The sequence below is a fragment of the Eublepharis macularius genome, chromosome 19 (assembly GCF_028583425.1).
Source record: "Eublepharis macularius isolate TG4126 chromosome 19, MPM_Emac_v1.0, whole genome shotgun sequence".
NCBI lineage: Eukaryota > Metazoa > Chordata > Lepidosauria > Squamata > Eublepharidae > Eublepharis > Eublepharis macularius.
This window is the reverse complement of record NC_072808.1, coordinates 11,137,950-11,163,560: the sequence shown is the minus strand read 5'-3', so window position 1 is coordinate 11,163,560 and position 25,611 is coordinate 11,137,950. Positions and strand designations below refer to the sequence as shown.

Genomic DNA, 25,611 nt, shown 5'->3' with positions numbered 1-25,611 from the left:
GGTGGGTGGGGAAGCTGTTCTGAGAGATCACCTGTAGTGCGGAATTGGGATTTTCCCCATGATCTGTACCCTACACAGGAAATATGTTTATTTCCTTTTCTTACAGCCCACCCTTTCTGGCTGTGACAGGCGATTTTCAATAGGTGAGAGACACGCCATGTATGTTTACCCCACCCCAGCATCCAAGCACCGGTCTCATGAGGCATGCTGCAAACCCAACGCCCAGGTGGCAACTTCTCCCCCTGGCAGTTCAAGCCTGAGCCTGTGAAGTCCGTGAGTATGTTGTGGCAACCGAAAAGGTTGCTCTGCTCTGCAAGAGAAATGCCAGGCTGTGGGGAGCAGGTTTGCAACATTGCTAAAACCTCGTTCTTGCCAGATGGCTGATGAGTCTGGTCTCTGGTTCAGAAGACTGGTGATAAGGGAATCTGTTAGAATTTGATTTGTGAGGTGGGTTTTGGATTTTTAGAGGCCCCCTCCTTGCATATTTTAAAATATGATTCCAAAGAAATGAAATGTTTGGGAAAGGGAATGGAAGATTTTACTTTTTGTAGAAGATACAAAAGGGAAAAAACTTTAGTCTAACAGTGTAATTTTCCAAGCTTACTAACATTTATCTCGTCGTAATCCATTGTGCTGAGTTCTGGGAAGTGGCATCACTTCCGGGAAATGGTATCACTGCAGGGAGTGATGTCACTTCCAGAAGTGATGTCATCACACTTGCACAACTTCCGGAAGTGACGTCATCGCACTCTCAAGTCAGCTCACAAAATAAATTTTTGTGCAAGTTTCAGCTCATAAAATAAATTTTTGGCTCACAACACTGTGCACCTTAGAGGAACTCTCTCCTCAGTGCAGCCACCCAGGCCACATAAGCTGTTCCTCCTCAAGAGTCCCATGAGTGCAGGAATGATTTTTCTAAGAGCTGCAAAAAGAGCTGCAGGAGAAGGTAAGGACTGTGGGAAAATCAGCATTTGATGGATGCACCAATGGACATAATCCAACTTTTCATAGAATCATAGAGAATATTAGAATCATAGAGTTGGAAGGGACCTCCAGGGTCATCTAGTCCAACCCCCTGCACAATACAGAAAATTCACAACTACCTCCCCTTCCCCCCCACACACCCAGTGACCCTTGCTCCATGTCCCTCCCTCCTTTGGAGGGGACCTCCAGGGTCATCTAGTCCAACCCCTGCACAATGCAGAAAATTCACAACTACCTCCCCTCCCCTCACACACACCCAGTGACCCTTGCTCCATCTTCCTTCCTTCCTTCCTTCCTTCCTTCCTTCCTTCCTTCCTTCCTTCCTTCCTTCCTTCCTTCCTTCCTTCCTTCCTTCCTTCCTTCCTTCCTTCCTTCCTTCCTTGCAAGGTACCTCCAGGGTCATCTAATCCAGCCCCCTGCACAATGCAGGAAATTCACAACTGCCTCCCCTTCCCCCCCACACACCCCGTGTGGGGTGAGATATAACTGTATAGATTTATCATAGAAATTTGCCTTTAGGCTGGAGTAAGGCATCTAGGCTAGAACTTGCCTAATATTTGCCTTCATTCTATTTTGAGGTCAAAAGTGGCAATTGTAGTGGGGAATAGAATCCCCTCCCTTAAATACTTCCAACTGTGGCAATTCCTTCTTTTTTACAATCCTCTCATCCTCTAGATTTCTTCCCAAATCATAAGGGCAAATCTATCCCATTAGTGATCATAAAATAAATTAGATAATGTCGTGAACCTACATTGCTCGATGGCTATCAATAAAACCACCACAAATAAGTCTTGGCCACCTGATGATATGAATAATGGCAAATGAGGACAACTGAGAATGAAGGCAAGTATGGGTGCTTTTTAAAAAAGGCATGCATTTTATTCAAGGAACATTGAAAAAGAAAATGAGTTAGCCCCATAGGTCCCAGACTGTACTCTAGGGAAACTATTATTAAATATTAGCTGTCTTTCTTTCCATGAAGAATTTCAAAGAAGAAAATTATTTCACAGCCTTCCAAGCTATGTAGCTACTCTGCATGAATATCTGTTCTTATCAAGTGAAGATGGAGAAAAGCCAGGACCGGTTCTTTGCATTGGAGAAAGGATACTTCGGGGAAGACGGCTTCAGGAGGCACATAGCTGGATGCCGCTATGTAATCCTTACGACAACCCACCAGTTAAGTCTCTACTATTCTGTTATTATCCCCATATTACACAGCTGGGCTTAGGAGGTAATTTGATTAAGGCCACCTGCTGGGTCCATGGCTACGGTGAGGTTTGAACCTTCAGACCGATGCCTTCCCATGCTACAGTATCTCCGTCTACATACCCAGTCATCCTCGCTGGATCAATTTCCTTCTGATTCATCACTGCTCTCCTCTGGTGAAGAAGCCTTTTTTGGAGAATGTCTCCCATAACAGTATTGTTCTTGGTAGCCGATATGGCCTGTCTCCCCTATACTTGTCTCTCTTGTGCAGTGAGAAAGTCTGCACAAGGAAAGAGCTTGCGGAAACTCTGTCTTTTGCCCAGATTGACTGGAAGCTTTAAAATAGAAGCAGGAAGAAGTTGTGGAAGTAGCTGTGGACATAGAAGAGGCACTTCTCCTGGCTTGGAGTGAGGGGCCTCCACTATGCACCATGGGAGGCTCTTCCTTTCTGTTTTCCACGTCACAATACAGTCTGTTTTTGCGAGCCAGGTCAATCACTTCCCATGCTATCTGTTCCAGTCGGCTCATAGGAGGTTGCTTTTTGGATGAAGGCAAAGTGTACAAGCACATTCTTGAAATGGCTTTCTTCAGGCGCTGTAAAGGTGATTCGGTTTCTTGCTTGGAGGGAGTGTTCCAAGAATCTGGGATGTCCGGGAAGGCTGAGAACAGGAGGGCAGGGGAGATCTTTTGGACAGGGGTCTTAGACACGTAGGAATACAGGCAGAAGAAAGCATTGGCCGTTATGGCCAGGGTCTGGACCTGCTTGAACCGGCCTATGAAAGTGTAAAAGGAAAAACAAAATAGGTGAGATGTATCAGACTAGGATCTGAGAGCAGAACCACAAGTGACAAGAGGCACAGATTGGACACTTGTCAGCTTCCCTCAAGTTTTGGCGGGAAATGTAGGCAGCTTGGCGGAATGTTGGACAAGTGACAGTTGAGAAGTCCATTGGACCGCAGTCAGAGCGAAGCTGTGAGACCAGGATGCCTACATTTCCCATCAAAACTTGAGGGAAGCTGACAAGTGTCCAATCTGTGCCTTTTGTCACTTTTGGTTCTGCTCTGAGAGAACCAGCTTCAAATCCCCTTAGGACTGCCAGTCCCCCTTACCTGGAAACTGGGGAAGGGGGGGGCAGTGGGCAGGTGGTGTGTTCAAGCACATGTGCTCTGGAGCCCCTCCGGTGATGTCACTTCCAGTTGAAACTGGAAGTGATGGCATCTCTTTGAAGTGAAATCAGCATGCTACGTTTGATAGCATTTTTGCTCTGTTTGGGGCTCATTTGGCCCCAAAGAGAGGGGCCGTTTCCACACATGTTGAATAATGCACTTTCAATGCACTTTACTTATCCTTTAGAAGTGGATTTTTTGTTCCACACATGGAAAATCAGTTTCAAATGTTCACTAAAGAGTATTGAAAGTGGATTATCCAACGTGTGTGGAAGCAGCCATGGAAAGCAGTTATAAATGTTCACTAAAGCGTATTGAAAGTGGATTATCCAACGTGTGTGGAAGCAGCCAGGCTGTCACTTCCGGTTTCAACTGGAAGTGACATCACTGGAGGGCCTCTGGAGTTTGTGCATGCCATTTCACCACATGCTCCAGAGCTCAAGGTCTGCCTCATCCTCCGCACTGCATCCAACCAGGTGAATGAAGCAAGAGGGCAAAAGTTAGAGTTGGGCTGGCATCCCTAAATCCCTTCTCTGCCATGAAGTTCTCGAGATAACCTTAGGTTGTTTATTCTTTCTCAACTTGACCCACTTTGCAGAGCTGTTTCTAAGATGAAACATCGCCAAAACTGACATATCCAGACCATACAATAGAACTTCTGCACGTGTACCCATGATAAAAGCCTCATTTTGTTTCCTTTCTATAATTGGCAATGTCTTCATTCTGCCATTAGAAGGCAGTGGTGTCTGCCTGGTAAAACTGAGAGGGGGGGGGGATTTGCTGGATGAGAAGCCCCACTCCACCTGCTTATTGCTCTTCATTGGGAGCTAGTATGGTTAGAGTGTCAGGGTCAAAACACACGATACTCATGGGCAAGTGTCGGATCCTGCAATGATCCCTGGGAATTGTAGTTTTAAAAAAACCATCCGCTTAACGTGATTCTCAGCTGGGGAGGGAGGGGGGAATTTCACACACATACACACACTTTCTTTTAAAAATCCTCTGAGAATTTAGGATGGGGGTGAGGGGTGGGGAACGACATAACAAGAGACAGGAAAGAAGTTGAGGTGTTTTGCAAGTGCAAGAGAGAAATTCATCCCCTCTCATTCTTATTCTCCCCAGCAGGGAATCGCACCTTGGATTTCCCCCCACCCCACCTCCGTCTCTGAGCTGAAGCAAAATCAGCTGATTGGATTTTTGAAAAAGAATCAGTCTCTCTGTGAGAGAATCTCTTTGAAAGACAATCTCTTCAGCTGAGGGCCAAGCTACAAGTGATGAATGACACTTGAACGGCAAGTGGATTGAGTGGAGGGCAAGTGAACAGGGAGAAATACACTTGCCGTTCAAGTGTCATTCGTCACTTGTAGCTTGGCCCTGAGTGGCTGTTCTTTGCAAGAAAATCCACTTTGCTCGGAAGGGAGGGGGTTAGACTACCATTCCCAAGCAATGATTGCGGGATCAATCAAGTGCTCTTCACGTGAAGTTCATCTCGTGTATTCTGACCCTCAGACTAGTATTGGAGAGATATGGGTTCAAATCCCCTCTTGGTTGGGAAGCTCTCTGGATGGATATCAGTAGTTACTATCACCTAACCTAACTCATAGGATTGTTGTGAGGACAAAAAGAAGAGGAGAAATATGTATATCACCATGAGCTCCCCAGAACTGCAAGATGGGCCATTTCCACACTATTCACCTTCATCCAGATCACTGCAGAACATCATGAAAAAAACGTGGAAGATAGCGTCTTCTCACATGAGTTTTGCACAACATCACGCAAAACTTGCGCGAGAAGACGTTATCTTCTGCATTTTTCTCGCAACGTTCCGCAGCGTTCTGGATGAAGGTGAATAGTGTGGAAACGGCCATGGTCACCTGCCTGCTATTAAGAGATCGGCTCACAAAAACACACCTCTCTCTTTCGGAGTGGGAGTAATTGCCTCCAATTTTTATCTCTAAATTCCAGCTCTAGAACGAATTATTGTGAAAGCTTATGGCACATACTTGCTAGCATCAGGTAAGGATCCTCCATCTCCAGCCGTTGCACCTGGGCTTTTAAGAACAGCTGGAAGTCAATGCCTTGGGCCTGGGACGGAATGGCGAAGAACCGAGCCGGGATCCACGATGCAGCCGGGGTCTCCTCTTGTATGAAGCCCAAGTTGGAGAGGACGGTCTCGGCATCAACCTCACACCGCTCCAGCACCTCTGAGATACTAGCAGGAGAAGAGAGGGGTATAAACATAGGGAGCACCCGTTCTGTTCATACTTCTAATTTGTCTGTTAAGAAAGTTGTCCTTCTGTGTCTTTTCCTGAATAATTTTAAACTTTTTTAAGAAATTGATATACAAAATGTTCTGTTTCTCTCCTGTGATCTTCCTCCCCAACCAAAACAAATATCAGTTGTCCCAAATGACTATTGAATCTGAACACAAAACGTTGGGTGCCTGTGTGTGTGTGTTTCCCAGCTGCCAGCCGCACCAAGTATGTCCACACACACCACTCCCATTTCAGGTCTGACACACCAGAATATCTCCAATATTCACAGTGAAACAGGGTGATGTACTAGACGGCTTTTCTTATGTTCACACAGGATTCATTTCTGTATACATCTCATGTTTAACACTCTTTTTGACTCCCCTTCCCTCCTCTTATGATTATGGTGTTGGCAATCAAGAGAACAGAAAAACACCCCTACTTAGGGGTCATTTCATAGAAAAAGAGCACGAGGAACTCATTAGGATAACACTTTAGCACAACTCATTAGCATATGCCACGCCCTTGACATCACTGGAAGTGTGTCATTAGCATAACTGATTTGCATATGCCACGCCCCCTGGCATCACCTATCCTGGCTGTTTTGGACCCAATCCTGGCCATTCAGGGCCGAAATCGGGCCCAAAATGGCAAAAAGGGGCTGAAAATGGCCAAAAAGGGGCCCAAAATGGTCAGGATCAGGCCGCTGCTGAGTGGGAGAGTGATCAACCACCCGTCAGAGGCCTGATCCGGGCCATTTCGGCCCCAATCCAGGCTGAAACGGGCCCAAACCGGCGGAGAGTCAGGTGGGCATGTGACCTCTTTGTGGAACTGCCAGAACTGCGTTCCTGCACATTCCCCCTCAAAATGAGCCCTGCCCCTACTAGATGAAACCCTATCAACCCTACAAACCCAATACCCCCAACTCAATCTTAGCACCCTATTTCCAACAACGGCCAGCCAAAAAAATAACACACGAGTTGTTACAGATTTTTACTCAGATAGGAGGGCTGTATTATAGGGAGGTGGTGTTAAAGAGATGTTTCACTAATGAGCTAGCAACCATAGATTTTATCACATGTATCTATTGCTTTAAGTATGTGCTCCTATGTACTACCTGTTGCTTTATGACCCTATCCTAGAATTGCTTATGCTCTGTTTCAGCATTTCTCCAACTCTGTATTGGATTTTTTGCTCATGTTATGCCTTTGTAAACTTGCGTTTATTTACCTTATGACATGGTTTATTGAAATGTCCTGTGCTAATCTCATGCTGTGTAATCTGCCTTTAGTCTCAGCCTGAAAGGTAGAGTATAAATGACACAAATAAATAAATATACTTTTATCCCATCAATCTTTCAAAGAACTAAGAGTGCTACCTGGGATTTTCTGCACTGCATCATTACCATGTCGCATGTCACTTGGCTCCCATTATAGGCTTCAAAGCTAGGCGAGGACCAGAGCTCCTCTCTCCTCGCGCCACATTGAGTGCACCACTACAACACCATTGTTGGTTCATGCTGTCTCTTCACACCCAAGCCCTCCGCAAGTCTACTCCATCCTTACCTGGAGTTAGTTTTGTTAGTGCTGACGGAGAAAGTACTAGAAGTTAGGCTGTGGTCCAGATTAAGGTGTAGGTCAGACCAGGATGCACCTTTGAGGGGCCTGCCACGGAAGCAAAGACGGTAAAAAGACTTGAGCATAACTCTCTTTTGGTTTGTAGCTGCTAGGGTTACTTAGAGAATCCCTTATGGTTCTTGTAAGTCTGAGCTTTCTTTCGTTTTGTTACTTTAAGTCTTTCTCTACGGCACTCTCAATCAAATATTTGGGAGTGAGCTTGCATCATCATTACAACTTGTAAACACACTGCTGTTAAAACTGGGGTTGACAGTTGCCCACTGTCTGCCACTGATGCTCCCCCCATCCCTGCCAGTGCTCAATTGAGTGGCAGGAGAGGAATGCAGGGGAAGATGTTGGTGATGCTCTAGGAAGCTCCCCAATCTTGATGGTTTTTACCATAGAGATTGGCTGAAATCCTAGATTGTCAGTGACGTCACCTCCGGGTTCCAGCCAGAAGCAACAAAGTCTCCTGCAGGCTTCAGTCATGTGCCTGGCAACCCTAATTAAAATGATTTTCTACAGGCATTGTGAAAAAGGGCAGGTCCCTTTAATAGAGGCTTAATAAATGGAAACCCTGACCTGGAGAGCCCAGGAGAGCCTGATCATGTCAGGTCTCAGAAGCTAAACAGGGTCGGCCTTGGTTAGTAATTGGATGGGAGACCTCCAACAAAGACGAGGGTTGCAGAGGCAGGCAATGGCAAACCACCTCTGTTAGTCTCTTGCCAGGAAAACCCCACCAGGGGTCACCATACATCAATGATGACTCGAGGACAGGATTTCATTCATTTATTGAGTGGAAAGGGACAGCTGAATCTTTTCATGGCATGGAGGAAAACATCACCCAATTATCGCTGCAGATCAAACTGATATAAAAGAAACAGCTAGAGGGGCCAGTTTAAAAGTTACAAACCCTAACCAGCCGCATGAGATCCAGCAATCAAATCATCTGAAGCAGCAATAAAAGGGAAGATTTAAAAAGAAAAACGATAAAACCCTCAATTTTAAAACGATCAATAAACGCCAGCAAGAGCCAGCAAAGATCAAATAATATACCAGTCAAAAAAACAACAACAAAGCCCAGGGAAAACTTCTTTTCAATGCTGTCGATTACTAGAAGCATTTGGGCGCATAGGTTTTTGGAAAGACTTTAAAAGTGATTAACTGACTACATTAAGGTTGCATATATTTACATGGGAGTCAGCCCAGGGAAAGTAGTCAGCTATAGTTCGGAATAGACCATGTATAGACTTGCGTTGTAATAGTAAGTATCATCTTATGTTTTCCCCCAAAAGATGCATAATGTAAGGTTTTTTTAAAGTGTTGACACAAGCATGAAGGAACACATAGGTGGAATTCATCTCCAACTCTCTACAGGTCCATAGAATTTCCTTTATTTAAACTCTAAACAATAAACATAAATGATAAGAAAAGCACAATATTCTAAACAGAAGACACACTAGCAATACATAAACAAGTAAAAAACCCCATTAATGACTGAATACCTGTTGAAACAGTAGCGTTGCGCATGTCACAATTCTTGGGCAGTTGCGGATGCTAACTGTTACTACAATCAATAATAATGGTGCATGGGTGCAAACACAAACTTACACCACAACTGTAGTCGTTGCACATGTGAGTATATACTGGTTGGATACAATAAGGTGTCCTTTAGACAACAGGATGTTGCAAATTAAAATAAAAATGCTTCCACTAACATATGGTTAATTGGAAGTGGACTGCAGGATACATGCCATTGTTTATGAAATGTACTGTTTTTTGTTGTTGTTTTTCCAAAAGGCATTCTTCAAAAATCTAGTTTCTTCCGAAGTAAAATTCAAAAAGTTATCCCCTCAGATATCTGTTGTGAAATGTTGCTGAATTTCCGACCAAAGGTGCACACTTTGGCTTCTGTAACTCACCTGGATATGTCTGTGTCTTTGTCCAGTAACAATATGGCTGTAAGGAGGAGGGAAAAGATCTTATAAGCAAGAGATGCATCAAGTCGCTCTGAAGCTGCTGTTCACCCTGCAGCCCTTTGCTAAGCAGCCTTAGCACATTCCCTTTGGAATGGGACAGATCTGGTATGAAAGCTGGTCTCCCTCCCTATGGAAATGTTACCTCCCAAACTGGTGGTGGACATCTTCACCTTCACTGAAGGTATAGGTAAAGGTAGTCCCCTGTACTGACCCATGGGGGGACATCGCATCACGACGTTTTCTTGGCAGACTTTTGTTATGGGGTGGTTTGCCATTGCCTTCCCCAGTCATCGACACTTTACCCCCAGGAAACTGGGGACTCATTTTACCGACCTCGGAAGGATGGAAGGCTGAGTCAACCTTGAGCCGGCTACCTGAACCCCACTTCCTCTGGGATCGAACTCAGGTCGGTGAGCAGAGCTTGAGCTGCAGTACTGCAGCTTACCACTCTGTACCACGGGGCTCTTCATTGAACTTACACAAATCGATTTTCCTGCTAGATGAGCTTCCAAACCAAAGCTGTCTCTTAAGCAGGGTCTGTTCTCCAGCCAAGCCATTCAGGCAACAGTTCGGGAGGATAAGAGGGGGAAGGCACCAAAAATCTACAAGGGCTTGGATCACTCCCAGCCATCAGCAGCATGGGAGGAGACTGACCTCCCCTCCTGGGAACATACGACTCCTAGCAATGCCAGTGGAGCTTCAGTTCCACCTGGGAGTAGCAGCACAAGCCCTGGAAGGGATACCTTGCATAGGGTGTTCAACTCCACCTTGGGCCAACTATCTGAACCTGGCTTCTGCCAGGATTGAACTCAGGTTGTGAACAGAGCTTGGGCTGCAGTACTGCAACTTACCACTCTGCGCCATGGGGCTCCTGCAATGTCCCAGTAAGCCTCTATTAAATGGAAAGAACATTTTGCCCTAGGTCTGTTGGCACAAGGGAGGATGGGATTGCGGTTTCGTGGCAAAGAGTGCGCCATAGATTGTCTGGAGTGCCTCCATTTCCAATCAGCCACTCCTTGTATACAATGGCTAAGAATATCACAATCTCATCTGAAATTCTACAGGCCTGATGATCATCTCTGTACACTATCACAACATGTACGCAACTCACATAGGGTTGGCAGCTCCAGGTGAGGCTTAACATGTGGATTCAATTTCATATCAAATCCCAAGATGCTGTTGTATTACCATTAGGCTCCTGGGACTGTCCTACAAACGGAGTTTATTTCCATGGGTTTTACCTGCTGCTCACTGAGGGCCAAGCTACAAGTGACAAATGGCACTTGAACGGCAAGTGTATTTCTCCCTGTTCACTTGCGCTCTACTCGATCCACTTGCCGTTCAAGTGTCATTCGTCATGTGTAGCTTGGCCCTGAGCTCTGCAATGTAAAACCCCAAGGAACACGGCTGTTCCTCCAGATTAGCTCTCCCACCAATGCCATACCACACAGGGACATTTAGGAAGAAAATCCTGTTAACTCCAAACAGCTCTTGTAGTAAAGAATGTATAATCTGGAGATTTTTCCTTATATTTAACAGAGTTGGAGAAATGGTCATTTAGGGACTTGCCCTAAGATAACATGGTCTCAGGGCCAAGCTACAAGTGATGAATGACACTTGAACAGCAAGTGGATGAAGTGGAGGGCAAGTGAACAGGGAGAAATACACTTGCCATTCAAGTGTCATTCGTCACTTGTAGCTTGGCCCTTAGTTTGTTCCATAATGAGGCCTGGAGACTTCTGTATGGGATGTTTTTGTTGTTCTTCATATTATAGTACTTTTACATCGTTCCTCATTCTGGTAGCCTACTGAGGACCCAGAAATATTACTCCTCTTACCTTCTGCTCCCAGGCTAAGGTCATCTTCAAAGCTGGTTCTGTTGCTGCAGGGTCCTGCAAGGGAACAATCGACAATCATTCCAATGCTGTGTGATAAATTCAAACACCCACGGACTCATAATGGACCATCAAGTTCTAAAAACTGGGCAGAAGATAGGGCTACCAGTGCAATCCTCATTGTTTGCAGCAGCGGAGGGAGGATTTTTTAAAAAATGTTGTATCATGTGCACTGTGATGTCACTTCCGGGTTTCTGGGTGTTGGGTACCATAGAGTTTTCAATGATTCCTAGAGCTGCTCAATGTCGCTTCTGGGTTGTCCCAGAACTGACATCATGGCACAGACTCTCCCCATGTCCCTGCCCCTGAAGCTCCTGCTGGTTGCCAGACATAGCCTGGCGTCCCTACCGAAAGAGGAAGGTGAGCAAACACAGCTCATGGGCCAATAAGGGCAGGAACTAGTCATTTGGGCAAAACTGGGAGCTGCTATAAGGTTTTCACTCTGATGAAGCCAGGGTCTAAAAGACAAGATCGTGGGAGCGCCCCATAGATTTTCCCCATCTAAATAACAGGCATGCTGGCGGAATTCAAACTGAGAGCAGAACCACAAGTGACAAAAGGCACAGATTGGACACTTGTCAGCTTCCCTCAAGTTTTGATGGGAAATGTAGGCATCCTGGTCTTGCAGCTTGGCTCTCCGACTGCTGTCCAATGGACTTTTCATCTGTCACTTGTCCAACATTCCGCCAAGCTGCCTACATTTCCCATCAAAACTTGAGGGAAGCTGACAAGTGTCCAACCTGTGCCTTTTGTCACTTGTGGTTCTGCTCTAAGACCACAGTGTAAGGGGAACAAGGATTAAACCTTCCCCCTGCTCCGGCTTCCTGATCAGAAATGACTCCAAGGAGCAGCCCTGCTGGGGAAACAGAAACACTGATACATCCCACTGGAACTCTGGAATGTCCAAATTTACCTTAACCCCATTTTTATGAAGGTCAACACAGTGGAACCATTGAAGCAAGAGAAAGTGCTTACCAGAGGCACCTTGAGCAGAGAGGCTGTCCATGAAAGGGTCCCCAGAAGAGCTGAAAACCAGAATCAAAGGCATCTTCATTGTTGTTGCAATGAATCAATCTATTTTCCCATTTGATCGTAGCTGGAATGTTATGAACAATCAGCCTCAATCGGCATAGCCTGGCCTGAAAACGAAGTCTTCATGGCTTTCAGACTAAGGGCCAAGCTACACATGATGAATGACACTTGAACGGCAAGTGGATTGAGTGGAGGGCAAGTGAACAGGGAGAAATACACTTGCTGTTCAAGTGTCATTCGTCATGTGTAGCTTGGCCCTAAAGTTCCGATTTTGGCCATGAAAGCACTAATGAATTATACCATTCAACTGCAATCAAAAGGGCTGGCTTTGACCTTTACCAGCCTTAATGGACCAGAATACATCAACAGCCACCTTCTCCCAAAGGCACCTTCCCAGAGTTGGCCACATCCATATTTTAGACATTAATCAGTTTTACAGCTACTTCTTTTTCCTGGGAGCTTTAGTGCAGTGGAGAGCCAGAAAGTAGCTTATCCAGCTCAGTCTCAATTTCTCCTGAAATTACAACTGATATCCAGATTACACTGGTAAGTTCCCCTGGAGAAAGCACCACCTTCCGAGGGTGGACTGTATAATGTACCATAGAATTTAGGAGAAAAAGAAGTTCTAGAGTGATGTCACATCTCCACGGAGCTCCCTCCCTGGAAATTGCTCCCAAATCTCCAGGAATTTCTCAAGCCAGAGTTGGCAACCCCAAAGGGGATTGCTCTAGGAATCTCCAACAGATTTCTTGTCTTTTTCAAACTACAATTCCCAGGATTGTTTGCAGTATGCCATGGTGTTAAACTGAATGGTATTAATCCAAGAAATGTTTGTAACGTAGGCAGATGCAAAGATTTCCCCCAGAGCCTCAGCTGAATATTCTGAGGCCCACTTGAGGTCCATTGGGTGACCATAAACAACAGAACCATCTCAGCAATGGCATCAAAACTAAGAAAGTAAAATAATAACGATGTATTGTCGAAGGCTTTCACGGCCAGAGAACGATGTTTGTTGTGGGTTTTCCGGGCTGTATTGCCATGGTCTTGGCATTGTAGTTCCTGACGTTTCGCCAGTAGCTGTGGCTGGCCTCTTCAGAGGTGTAGCACCAAAAGACAGAGATCTCTCCATTGGAATGTTTCCTCCCCGTAGAGGTGTCCGATGTATTGTCGAAGGCTTTCACGGCCGGAGAACGATGGTTGTTGTGGGTTTTCCGGGCTGTATTGCCATGGTCTTGGCATTGTAGTTCCTGACGTTTCGCCAGCAGCTGTGGCTGGCCTCTTCAGAGGTGTAGCACCAAAAGACAGAGATCTCTCAGTGTCACAGTGTGGAAAAGATGTTGGCAGGTCATTTGTATCTACAGATTACTACAGAAGAACCGAATGAACTGTTTGTGTGTTTATTTTGTGGGAACGGAGCAGAGGAGAGAAGGGGAATCAAGGAATTCCTTGGAATATGTGCTGGGAGAGCTGCTCCATATATAGAGAAATCAAAAAGAGTCCAGTAGCACCTTTAAGACTAACCAATTTTATTGTAGCATAAGCTTTCAAGAATCACAGCTCTCTTCGTCAGATGCATGGAGGGCCAAAAGAAACTGGTCAGATATAGAGGAGGAGAGGGGAGGGCAGAGTAAATGCAAACAACTCCTTTTGATATGGAGATGCAAACAGCTCCTTCTGATATGGAGATCAGTTTGCTTCTGTAAAGGTTCAGGAGTTAGCCATGTTAGCAAAAGAGCTGTGATTCTCGAAGGCTTGTGCTGCAGTGGAATTGGTTGGTCTTGGAGGTGCTGCTGGACTCTTTTTGATTTTGCTAACACGGCTAACTCCTGAACCTTTACAGAAGCAAACTGATCTCCATATCAGAAGGAGCTGTTTGCATCTACTCTGCCCTCCCCTCTCCCCCTCTATATCTGACCAGTTTCTTTTGGCCCCTGACGAAGAGAGCTGTGATTCTCGAAAGCTTATGCTACAATAAAATTAGTTAGTCTTAAAGGTGCTACTGGACTCTTTTTGATTTTGCTACTACAGACTAACACGGCTAACTCCTCTGGACATATATATAGAGAGAGACTTGAGTATGCTTAGTTCACATTTGATTACAGAAATGCTCCCTCTAGTGGGGCAGACTGAAAAACATCCTACATGTTTAGAGGAAAGGGATGATTGGTTGCCAAAGCGCAAAGGACATGAGACACTCAGAATATGTTTGTCTCTGGGCCAAGCTACACATGACGAATGACACTTGAACGGCAAGTGGATTGAGTGGAGGGCAAGTGAACAGGGAGAAATCCACTTGCCGTTCAAGTGTCATTCGTCATGTGTAGCTTGGCCCTCAGATCTCTAGATGTGTATATTCGATGCAGAGAGCAGCTGGGGGAGTGATCTGGAGTGGGGTGTTCATCTTAGCCCACTTAAGCCATTTTCCCAATTGAAAACGTAATTGAACATTTGTAAAGCCTGTATCTGCCAAATCTTTGATGCACATTAAAGGTTTAAAAAACTCCAAAAAAATTCCTCTCCTTGGCTACTTTAAGCCCCAGGAGGGGGGAAAGACAGGTATGTATATCACACTGATCTTTTTCCTCCTTCCTGAGGCTTAAAGCTTCTGGGGGCGAGCATTTCTGATCAAGAAAATTGATTTGGGGGAGGGACAGTAACTCCTTTTTTCTTGTGCATTGGAGCCTTGGTTGTACCAAGCCAACTGCAGCCACGTTGTTCAGCTCAGGGCCAAGCTATACATGATGAATGACACTTGAACGGCAAGTGTATTTCTCCCTGTTCACTTGCCCTCCACTCAATCCACTTGCCGTTCAAGTGTCATTCGTCATGTGTAGCTTGGCCCTCAGTTACACAAGTGCCTTCAAAATGGATCCCCAACATCCTAGAATTGCTTGTGTTCTGTTTCAGCAGTTCTTCAGCACTGTATTGGATTCTTGCTAATGCTCTGTCTTTGTAAACTTGTGTTTATTTACCCTATGGCATTGTTGATGGAAATGTCCTTGATGTTGACTGAATTAATCACACACTGTGTAATCTGCCTTGAGTCTTAGGGCCAAGCTACAAGTGACGAATGACACGGCAAGTGGATTGAGTGGAGCGCAAGTGAACAGGGAGAAATACACTTGCCGTTCAAGTGTCATTCGTCACTTGTAGCTTCGCCCTCAGTGAGAAAGATGGACAATAAATAACACATAATAGCAGTAGCAATAGCAATAACAAGATAGTTTAGCCCGTAGAGACAAGGGAAAGGCATTTCGCATGTGCTCAGGGCCAAGCTACACATGACGAATGACACTTGAACAGCAAGTGTATTTCTCCCTGTTCACTTGCCCTCCACTCAATCCACTTGCCGTTCAAGTGTCATTTGTCATGTGTAGCTTGGCCCTGAGAGAGATATTTTCTTCCTTATTGTTTTACCTATCCCAGGGGCAAGTTACACATGACGAATGACACTTGAACGGCAAGTGGATTGAGTGGAGGGCAAGTGAACAGGGAGAAATACACTTGCCGTTCAAGTGTCATTCATCATGTGTAGCTTGGCCCCCAGATTACTAAAAACAGACTTTAGGGCTAAGCCACAATGGCAAACATTATGGGAAGGGGGAGGGGGGAGAGAATCTATGGGTTCTTTGTAATCTGTGAACACTCTCCCATAAATAGATGCATCTAGGGAAATTACACCTGTGTTTTCGTATCAGGAAAAATCCAGTGCGCCCTGCCATTGACGGGATGCTACACTTGCCAACCAGCCCGGAGAACAAAAAGTCCTGTCTCTTTAACAGAGGCTTAATGTACGGAAATAGGTAGTAAATAACATTCTATTAACCCTCTATTAAAGTGGCAGGAGTTTTTTTTCCCCTCGAGGCAGTTGTCAGTCCTGGTTGCACCCAACTAGCATCCAAGGTCTCAATTCACAGAGCAATTCTGGACAGGTCTACTTCAGAAGTAAGATCCACTTTACTCAGTAGGGCTTAATCCCAGGAAAGTGTTTTTAGAATTGCAACCATGGGGGGTTCTCCGTACCCCCTAGCTGCAGCTTTGCAAACAACCAGTCTCTGCTGACCTTCTTTTCTGAGTGGGCTGTGAGTGACACAGATCACCAGGATGCAGGGCGACAGACAGGGAGGATATGCCACGACGTACTTCCTGCCTAGTTTGCCTTCCTCCTGATATTTTTAGTTCCTGTGCAATTTTCGGTAAATGTGAAAGCCAGCTTTAAATTGTCTATTTTGCCAGATGTTGCTACAGACTTCAGGTTGTTACAAGCCATTTTTAGCTCTTAAAAATTGGTTAGGTTTTTTTTTTTTACTTCTAACTAATAAAGCAGTTTATAGTCTTTATTGTGAATGTCAGTACAGGTTACTGGTTACTTTAAAAAAAGTTAGAAGCAGGGCTCATTTTGAGGGGGAACGCGCCGGAACACAGTTCCGGCAGTTCCTCAAAGAGGTCACATGTCAGGTGGCCCCACCCACCTGACTCTTGGCCATTTTGGGCCCATTTCAGCCTGGATTGGGATCGGGATCACTCCCACTCTGCAGCAGCCCGATCCTGACAATTTTGGGCCCCTTTTCGGCCCCTTTTGCCATTTTGGGCCCAAATTCGGCCCTGAATGGCCAGGATTGGGTCCAAAACAGCCAGGATAGGTGATGTCAGGGGGTGTGGCATATGCAAATCAGTTATGCTAATGACACACTTCTGGTGACGTCAAGGGGCATGGCATATACTAATGAGTTATGCTAATGAGTTCCTCCAGCTCTTTTTCTACAAAATAACCCCTGGTTAGAAGCATCTCTCAAGTTGTAAGTTAACTTAAGAAGAGCACCACAAACGCTTCCTGAAAAAAGACTACCCAAAATCTGAACAGACCCTGGAAGGAGCAAAGTAAAGCTCCCCAGGTAGGAATTTTATACTGGCCCCATGGTAGAGAAGGTTGTATTATCCACAGCTGAATGCCCACCACACAGTATGGGCTAATAGCATAGGGTCTCCAAGGAAGATCTTAACATGTGGGTAGATTTCCCTTCCCTACTGGTATTTTTAAGAAAGCGAATCTTAGCCACAACTCAAACAAAGTTCAGTCACCGAATCCTAGCCAGGAATCATTTTCTAGCTCACACAGGTAGACTTACTTGCATTGCTCCAGCCAGTTCTCAATCGTACTGGATGAATTTCCTGCTTGAAACGAGACAAAGAGACATGTATATCTCTGGCAGCTGCTCCTCAGTTTTTTGACATTTATTACTGCAATGTTCTTATAATCTCATCTTACAATGGCCTGCCCTTTACTTCCTGACTACTGTTTTTCTTCTCTGACCCTTTCTCGGTTGCTGTAAGCTTCTTTGGGTCCCCATTGAGGACAAAGGCAAGGTTTAAACGAATAAATAAATAAACAAACCCCAGAGTCTCCAGTTACAAAGAAGTCAAAAACTAAACACCAGGGTTCATCCAAAACTCTGGAAAGCAGACACCAGTCAAAGTAGACACCTTAAGCCACATGGGCCAACGAAGGCAAATATCATACAATCCGTATATTGAGTGTTGGAATGGGGAGACCCAAGCTGAAATCCCTGTTTGCAATGAAGCATACTAGGCGGGTATCCTTGGGCCAGTTATTCTAAGGGCAGTATACTAATGCCTAAATCGAATGAAATATTAAGAGATCTTATACCATAGCTTTCAGCTACAGATGACTGTGGCTTCACAACTGAAATGACAGGTTGGCACCTAATCAAATACTGTCACTAAGGTAAACTATACAAGACGCCCAGCACGTGTCGGGTTCCTGCAAGTTTACCTGGGAAGTGTAGTCATGCCCTGCCCCTGAGCTCCTGGAGGAAACCCCAAGCAGGGTTTTCTCTCCATTCAGGTTCTCCTCCAGGAGCCCAGGGCAGGGCATGACTACATTTCCCAGGTAAACTTCCAGGAACATGACACGTGTTGGACATCTCATGTAGTTTAGCTCTCAACCATCAATCTTGCATGTTTGCGTCAGGCAGAAAGTCGAACTTAACCAAAAGACAATTTCACTGCGTTCATATGTATGAGCTGAATCCCTGAGTCTCTGGCTTTCTTTGGTGCAAGAAGTTACTCTTAGCATCAGATTAAGGCTCTTTGCATTCAAGGAATGTTAGCAGAATGAATCCATAGAACCTGTGCATATATCTGCCCATTTGCCACCATATTGTTGAAAATTTATCCTGAGGGTGAGAAGGAGCTTTCTGAGCGACATCACAGGAGGCAGCCAATCAGCACCATACTCAGCCAGATTCTGCTTCAAACTTGAAGTCCCCCCCCCCCGAGCTTGATCCTAGAGAGGAAAAGCATATCTGGGCTGAACATGTCCAAACTGGGTCCCCTGCCGGATAAACGTTATGTCAGACTTTAACATAAGGCACATTTATACATCTCCCCACCTTGCAAGAATGCCTCTTCCAAGAACGCTGGCTGCAGCTCAGGTGTTTCTTGGCAGCTATTGGACGTCTCTTCTTCTATAGCCGTACTGTGCCGTGTGCAGTACTGATTGGCCCATGCTTGTTGGCGCTTCCAAGAGGATGGGCTCAGTCTCGATGAGGAACTTTCCATAGCTAGCAGAGAGCTAAGGAGGGAGGAAGAAATGGTCAGGAATGCTTGACGGTCAAACACTTTCTTTTTTATTTAGTTTATGTCAGATTGCCCACCCTCTTAAATGTGGAAACTGGGTTTTTTTTCAGCCTGAAACTGGAGGCATGCGTCATTTGATCCTCAAAACCATGCATTTTCATGATTCTTTGTTCATTCTTTCTCCCTTCTCATCTTTAACCTGGATCTTCTGAAATTTATAGGACGTCTGCTGCAGTCTTGGATGTATAGGATCAATTACCCCAGGATATCACAAGGTCCGGTGCTCCCAGCATTTAATCATTAATGGTTAAATAAGTCTGTACCTGTTTGACCTTTCCAGGTTGACCTTCAAGGCAGTGGCTGACAGAGTCAAATAGCCTTTGATCTTCAGGGTAACTTCCAACATCAAACAGAATATTTTATACTAACCTATAAAGCCCTATGCGGACTGGGAACAGCATATCTGCGGGACAGCCTCTCCCCATATGTGCCCCAGAGGATGCTTCGATCAGGTGACAAACAACTGCTAGTGGTCCCTGGCCCCAGGGAGGCCTGCCTCACCTCGACCAGAGCCAGGGCCTTTTTGGTCCTGGCTCTAACCTGGTGGAACGCTCTGTCCAATGAGACCAGGGCCCGGCAGGATTTACTGTCCATCCACCGGGCCTGTAAGACGGAGATGTTCTGCCAGGCGTATGGTTGAGGCTGAACTGGGCCCCCACTGGCCAAATAGCGGTGAATGCCCCCCCCTGCTAGACGCATCCGCCATCAAACTGTTTTAACCAACCACGCAAGTAATTTTAATATGGTGGGTGGCAGACTGTTTGATCCACTGACTACTCCTGCACTTCCCTCCTTGTCCTTTTAAATACTTTTATTGTACTGTTTTTATATTGTTGTAAAATGTTAAAATTTTAAATTGTTATTATTAATGTGCTGTTTTATAGAATGTAATCCGCCCTGAGCCTGCCAGTTCGGGGAAGAATAGAAGTCGAATAAATAAATAATAGAGGCCATATGGGATGTTATTTGCTGGGTGATGTTATTTACCTCCATGCCAAGAAAAGCTTCCTCTTCCCATTTCCACAGCTTCAGCCTCCATGAAAGGGACAGGACATTTTCTTCCAGGCCTGTTGGCAATCATAGTCCCTCCCAACCAGGGATGCTGAGAACTTCTGTAGGGGCGCGATTGTCAGCTGAACTTCCCTGGATCGAAGCCTTTCTTTCTCCCTTTTTAACATAAATTGCGTTTCTGACCAGATTGCCTGGCTGCTGTTGTTTGTTGATTGCTTGGAATGCAGCACAGAGCAGCTTTGCCTTGACTTGTACGCAAGGGCCATGGCCTGGTCCGATCTTGGGAAACTGGTGACATTTATTGTGTGTGCATTGCCACTTGCTGCAAAATTCTTGATTACCAAAGAAGAAGGCGCATGTGACTAACTTTGGTCACATTGTCACAGATTTATTCCCAGTTGCAATCCTAAAGAGCGTTGCTCCAGTCTAAACCCATGGATTACAATGGGATTAGACTTGAGTAACTCTCTCTAGGATTGCACTGTTTGTCTGTCTTGCAATTTATTTACTTATTTACTTACTTCATTTATACTCCATCTTTCTCTCCACTGGGGACTCCATCGGCCGAACAAAATAGAACAGAGGAAATCAGAGTCCTCCCTATTAGAGGCATCTACCATCTAGTCCTTTTTAAGTGACAGTAGGTGGTAGATCAATTACCTCCTATCGGTTGAGTGCTGCTATTTTATATTCTTTTAAATATTTATATGGGACTGTTTGTTATTGTCATTTTGAACTGTTTTAAAGTGCAAATTATACTGTAATGTTTTTATTTGACAAACAAATAAATAAATAAGAATGCCTCTGCTTATCTAGCAAATTAGTATTAATGATAATGTATCTTACGTGGTTGCAAAATTCTGTGTGACAGCACTCAGAAAGTGGTATCATTTGACGAAGGAAACGTCAATTGCTGAGAAGTGAATTAACGTGAGTTTTTAATGTTAGATATATATACATATATATGATTTTAGCTTTTGTTAGATATATATACATATATATGATTTTAGCTTTTATGTATTTACCCATTTTAAGTTTTTAAAAACTGTTCTTTTTATCTGTATTTTACTTGGCTGGTCTTGTGACCGTCATAAACCCTTTGTTGTTGTATTAATGCATTTATCATTATTAAATGCTATAAACTCAACTGGATAGTAATGTATTGTGTCAAAATTCCATGTACTGAATTATGGTTGCTTAGATCTTGGTTTCTGGTTGCTGGTTTGAGTGCGCTGCTTAGAGAAAAAAGTTTTCCTAGATGGTTTAAGCTGGCTTTGTGTCTGACTGAGGGCCAAGCTACAAGTGACGAATGACACTTGAACGGCAAGTGGATTGAGTGGAGGGCAAGTGAACAGGGAGAAATACACTTGCCGTTCAAGTGTCATTCGTCACTTGTAGCTTGGCCCTGAGTTTTCAGGTACCAGGCACTGGTGCTGGGTCATATGAACCTAGCTGGCTGCTGCTGTTATCACAAAAAAACCCTTTGGGGTTGTGAGTTCTTGCAGTTTGATCTGATCTGAGCAGCTTGCTGATAAGGCCCACAACGGCCTCGAAGGGGAAGATTATATCTATCATCTTTCCCTTGGTCAGAGCATGAACGGTGGGACAAGTTTACCAGCACGGACCATACAGAAAAAGCAGAGGGCATCTGTTGTTTGACTGTTGCCTTCATTGATCTGCACTGCCACCTCATTGAATTTATTTTAAAGGCACAGTGCCAATTGCCTGCCATGTTTTTCCTAGCTTTGCCCTTGTGCTCTTAAAAACAGCCTGATGCACAAAGAAGACGCAGATTTTTGCTTTTCTGGGGAAAGGGACAATGCTTAATCTTTATATTTTGTTCCAGTGAAAAACAGCTATTAGTGGTCCCTGGTCCCAGGGAGGCCTGCCTAGCGTCGACCAGAGCCAGGGCCTTTTTGGTCCTGGCTCCAACCTGGTGGAATGCTCTGTCTGATGAGACCAGGGCCCGGCAGGACTTGCTATCCTTTTGCTGGGCCTGTAAGACGGAGCTGTTCCGCCAGGCGTATGGTTGATACTGGGCAGGGCCCCCCACTGGTTGAATAGAGGGGATCGTCCCCCCCCCCCATCAAGAAATAGCTACCACCCGACCCTTTGTAATATTCTTTTAGGGGCAGTTGGATTATATGAATTGTTTCTGTGCGGCTGCTTTTTGTACTCTGTATTTTAGATTTTAAATTATATATTATTGTCTATTGGTTTTAAAGTTGAAATTTTAACGTTTTTTATAATGTATATGATGTAATCCGCCCTGAGCCTGCTGATGTGGGGAGGGCAGAATATAAATAAATAAAAATAAATAAATAAATATGAACGGTTGCTGCTAAAAGCACTAAGGGAACGATCCTAACCAGGTCTACTCAGAAGTCTATTCAAGGGGGCTTATTTCCAGGAAAATGTTTTTAGGAGGCCAGCCTTATTTATTAGACAGACAAACTGCTCGTGTTTAATTTGACCTGCATCAGGGGTTCACTTGCCAATTGTTTGTATTCTAAATGATCCAGTTCTATCTGACTTGGAGTATGTTTGCATATCACCACTCTGATTTATTTTAAGTATGGGGGAAAAATCTGAGCTCTAGGTGAGAATTCACAAAAATTCAAGTCCCTTGGAGCAGAAATAAATTTTAATGTTTTCCCAGGGGTGGGTGGGGGGTCTACTTTGCACATGTATGGTTATTATCACTTGATACCTCACATTGATTTCAATGGGCTTAGACTGGAGTAACTCTTTTTAGGATTGCACTGTCAATTTCAATACAGATGTAAGAGGGTATATACATGGAAATTTGCAAAGATTTAAAACCAGAAGAAATCTAATACAGAGGGGAAGAAATGCTGAAAAAGATCGTAAGTAATTCTGAGATTGACATATTATATGACATAGGATCTACCCATTAGGATCACACTGACAGCTATACTAGTAAAGTCTATAGTCAGTCCTAACCATTTTATTATGCATCTGGGACGGCTTTCTTCATATTATGGCCCTCCTATCTGAGTAAAAGAGTCCTCTTGAATAATCAAGTAATATGTGAACCAGCTCTGAAGACAGTGTCAAGCGGGATCTGGCCCAGCTTGTATGTTGTCAATCAATCAATCAATCAATCAATCAATCAATCAATCAATCAATCAATCAATCAATCAATCAAATACCTTTAATGGCATACAAGAATCTAAAACAACAAACAAGTCACTGAGTGATTCCACACACGTTGGCTAATGCACTTCCAATCCTCTTTATAGATCATTTGGAACGGATTTTTTTGTGTGTAGAACAAAAAATCCACCTCAGACTATTGATAAAGTGCATTGAAATTGCATTATCCAAGGTGCACGGAATCCGCCACTATAAAATTACATAAAATATCAGAAAACAATATATTTATACAAAGTAGTACGAATCTTAAGCATGCCCACTAAAAACTCTGCAACCGCTTTAGAAATCGCTGTATCATTATCCTTCAACAGAAAACAACAAAAGGGTAAACGGTTCTGGCGTTCAATATATACCGGCAGCCTCTCAAACAACATACTTCATAACGTATCATATAAATGGCATTCCAACATTATATGCTGGATGGTATCTGGGCAGTTGGCTCCACACAAACAGTGTCTTTCTGAAAGGGGGACTTGCCAATATCTCCGCTGAAGGACACTGGAGGGGAAGGCGTTTCGTCTGGCCAGCATAAAGGCCCTACGACATCCCGGGGTCTCAAGAGCATGGAAGTACTGCGGAATTCTGTCAACGTATGTGGTCAATCCTAACGCAGCTGAGGAACAAACAAAAGGTGGGGCTGGAAATAACCTCTGTTGCTCCCAATCTAGAAAACGCTGCTTAACACAATTAAAGTATGTTGTATGTTGCAAGGCAGCCTAAGTGCCAAGGGTACTTTGTCTTGGCATGGCTACAACTGCAGGAACTGCATGGAAAACTTCCTGTATGCACATGTCCCCCACACCATTCTGTTTTCGATGTTCCACATCCCCCTGGCTGCAGTAACATGATGCACCATTAATTGTCTGGTTCCTTAAGGAACACATGGAGAGAGCAAGAGCGATTGCTTCCTACACTGCGACGGCAGCGTAGGATTACATGATCCTTGGGAATGTTCCCTGAACTGACTTCACCTGCCAATGTGGGCCAGACCTAGGATGTGAGAATGAGATGCCCAGTCCCAGTAAAATCAGTAGCTATGGGGGCAAAAGCGGGGGGTGACTCTTGCATTCATACCATGCTTGTAGACATCCCGAAGGGGGTCAAATCTGCTTGGAGACAGGTTGCCAGACCAGACAAGATTTTGACCCAGAAGGGCTTTTCTGAAATGTGAAGCTTGAATGGAGAGAGGGAAGTTTACACTGAGGAAGCAGTACCTTGAGGCACAGGATTACTCTATGGGAAGCTGCCTTGTAGGGATGTCTCTTCACCTCCCTTTGCTTGTATATTTGGAAATAAAGCTAGTCTGCCAAACGGAGTGTGAGTCTCTGGCCTTCTTTGTCATCCAAAGGAAACTCAAGCTGAGAGTGTTGCCCCATGGGACTTCTCACTATTCAGGGACTGGGCCTGTACCGCTTCATTCAGTATGCATAAATGCTCAGCGTTTGCACTGAAAAAGTAGCTGAAACTTAAAAAGACCGGGCAAGGGACAACATTCAAATTCTCAAGACTCTTCTGGTATAATTAGAAAGGGGAGAGAAGGTTTTCTTTCCTTTAGATCCTGCTTTCTGTACTTAATCGCAGTAGGCTGCTTTCACACATTGTTGGATAATGCACTTTTGAAACACCGTAGCAATCATTTGCGACTGGACTTTCCTATGTCCCTATGGCACTGATTTGCAAATGGATTTCCCTGTGTTGCTAACTACTGCTGTAGTGCATTATCATACATGTGTAAAAGCATAATCCCAGAACCACGAGTCCCATCCAATCGCTCTTCCCGCTCTCCCACTGTTCTCTGTGCCTCAGTTTATATGATGCTGTCAAAGATGACAGCCGCTTTCCTACCCAGAAGCAGGCGCCCCGAAAACAACAGCCCATGCCAGTGGTTTTCAGTGTCTGTTACTCACCCGGGTGTCAGAAGAGCATATAGAGTGCTAGGGAGACCGCCCTTGTAGAGCTGGCATCTGCCTCCGAAGGGTCCATCCTGGCTTCTCAGAGTGGCACTAACAAGTTGTGCCCAGTCCTGCTCCCAGCCCCAATCTCACCAGGTCTGCGTCAGCACAGAACGGAGGAAGTTGATCTGTTTTGGAGAGGAAACTTCACCAGAGAAAAAAAAATAGATTAACATGAAAGCCTCAAACGGTGGCCCACATCCGGCGCTCACCCACCCTGCCAGGAAAAGTTTAACAGGCTGTTGAGTGATGGCAGAAAGGGGCGGTCGCAACATATTGGTTACTTAGATCTCGCCTGGTGTATTTTTCTCTTTTTAATGACAAGCCCCTGGCAGTTTGAGATGCACATGACCCAAAGAACAACAACATTGGAAGTTTGCTGGGTGACCTTAGGCTCGTCACAGACTTTCAGCCTCACCTACCTCGCAGGGTTTGTTGTGAGGATAAAATGGAGGCGGGAAGAATGGTGTAAGTCCTCAGTGAGCCTGCTCCTTCCATCAGGAAGCAGCAGGGTCTCTTCCCACTTTTCTCTCCCCAGTACAGAAGAGCTAGGAAGGAAGGCGGCAGCTTCCTGCCACCCCATGACGTGGAGGAGAGACAAGTGGTGACGTCCCTGTGATGCAGGAGGGGGTGGTAAAGCCATTCATTGCCTAGGACACCAAAAATTCTTGGGCCCACCCC

The 25,611-nt window shown here is 44.9% G+C and overlaps 1 protein-coding gene across 2 annotated transcripts; it reads right to left on the bottom strand.

Annotated features, from left to right (window-relative positions):
- Window positions 1-1,863: 1,863 nt before the first annotated feature.
- Window positions 1,864-24,977, bottom strand: TESPA1 (thymocyte expressed, positive selection associated 1). 2 transcript variants are annotated; one of them, XM_055003653.1, is made up of 9 exons: window positions 24,886-24,977; window positions 18,544-18,725; window positions 17,260-17,302; window positions 12,074-12,123; window positions 11,042-11,095; window positions 9,147-9,183; window positions 7,174-7,272; window positions 5,360-5,568; window positions 1,864-2,963 (listed from the first exon to the last, which is right to left on the bottom strand). In XM_055003653.1, the coding sequence occupies exons 2-9, from the start codon at window positions 18,710-18,712 to the stop codon at window positions 2,332-2,334; spliced, it is 1,293 nt and encodes a 430-aa protein (XP_054859628.1). In that variant the 5' UTR covers window positions 18,713-18,725; window positions 24,886-24,977; the 3' UTR covers window positions 1,864-2,331. The 2 variants fall into 2 exon arrangements, with proteins under 2 accessions (XP_054859628.1, XP_054859629.1); XM_055003654.1 differs by lacking the exon at window positions 7,174-7,272 and having other exon boundaries at window positions 17,260-17,305.
- Between the last annotated feature and the right edge of the window lie 634 nt (window positions 24,978-25,611).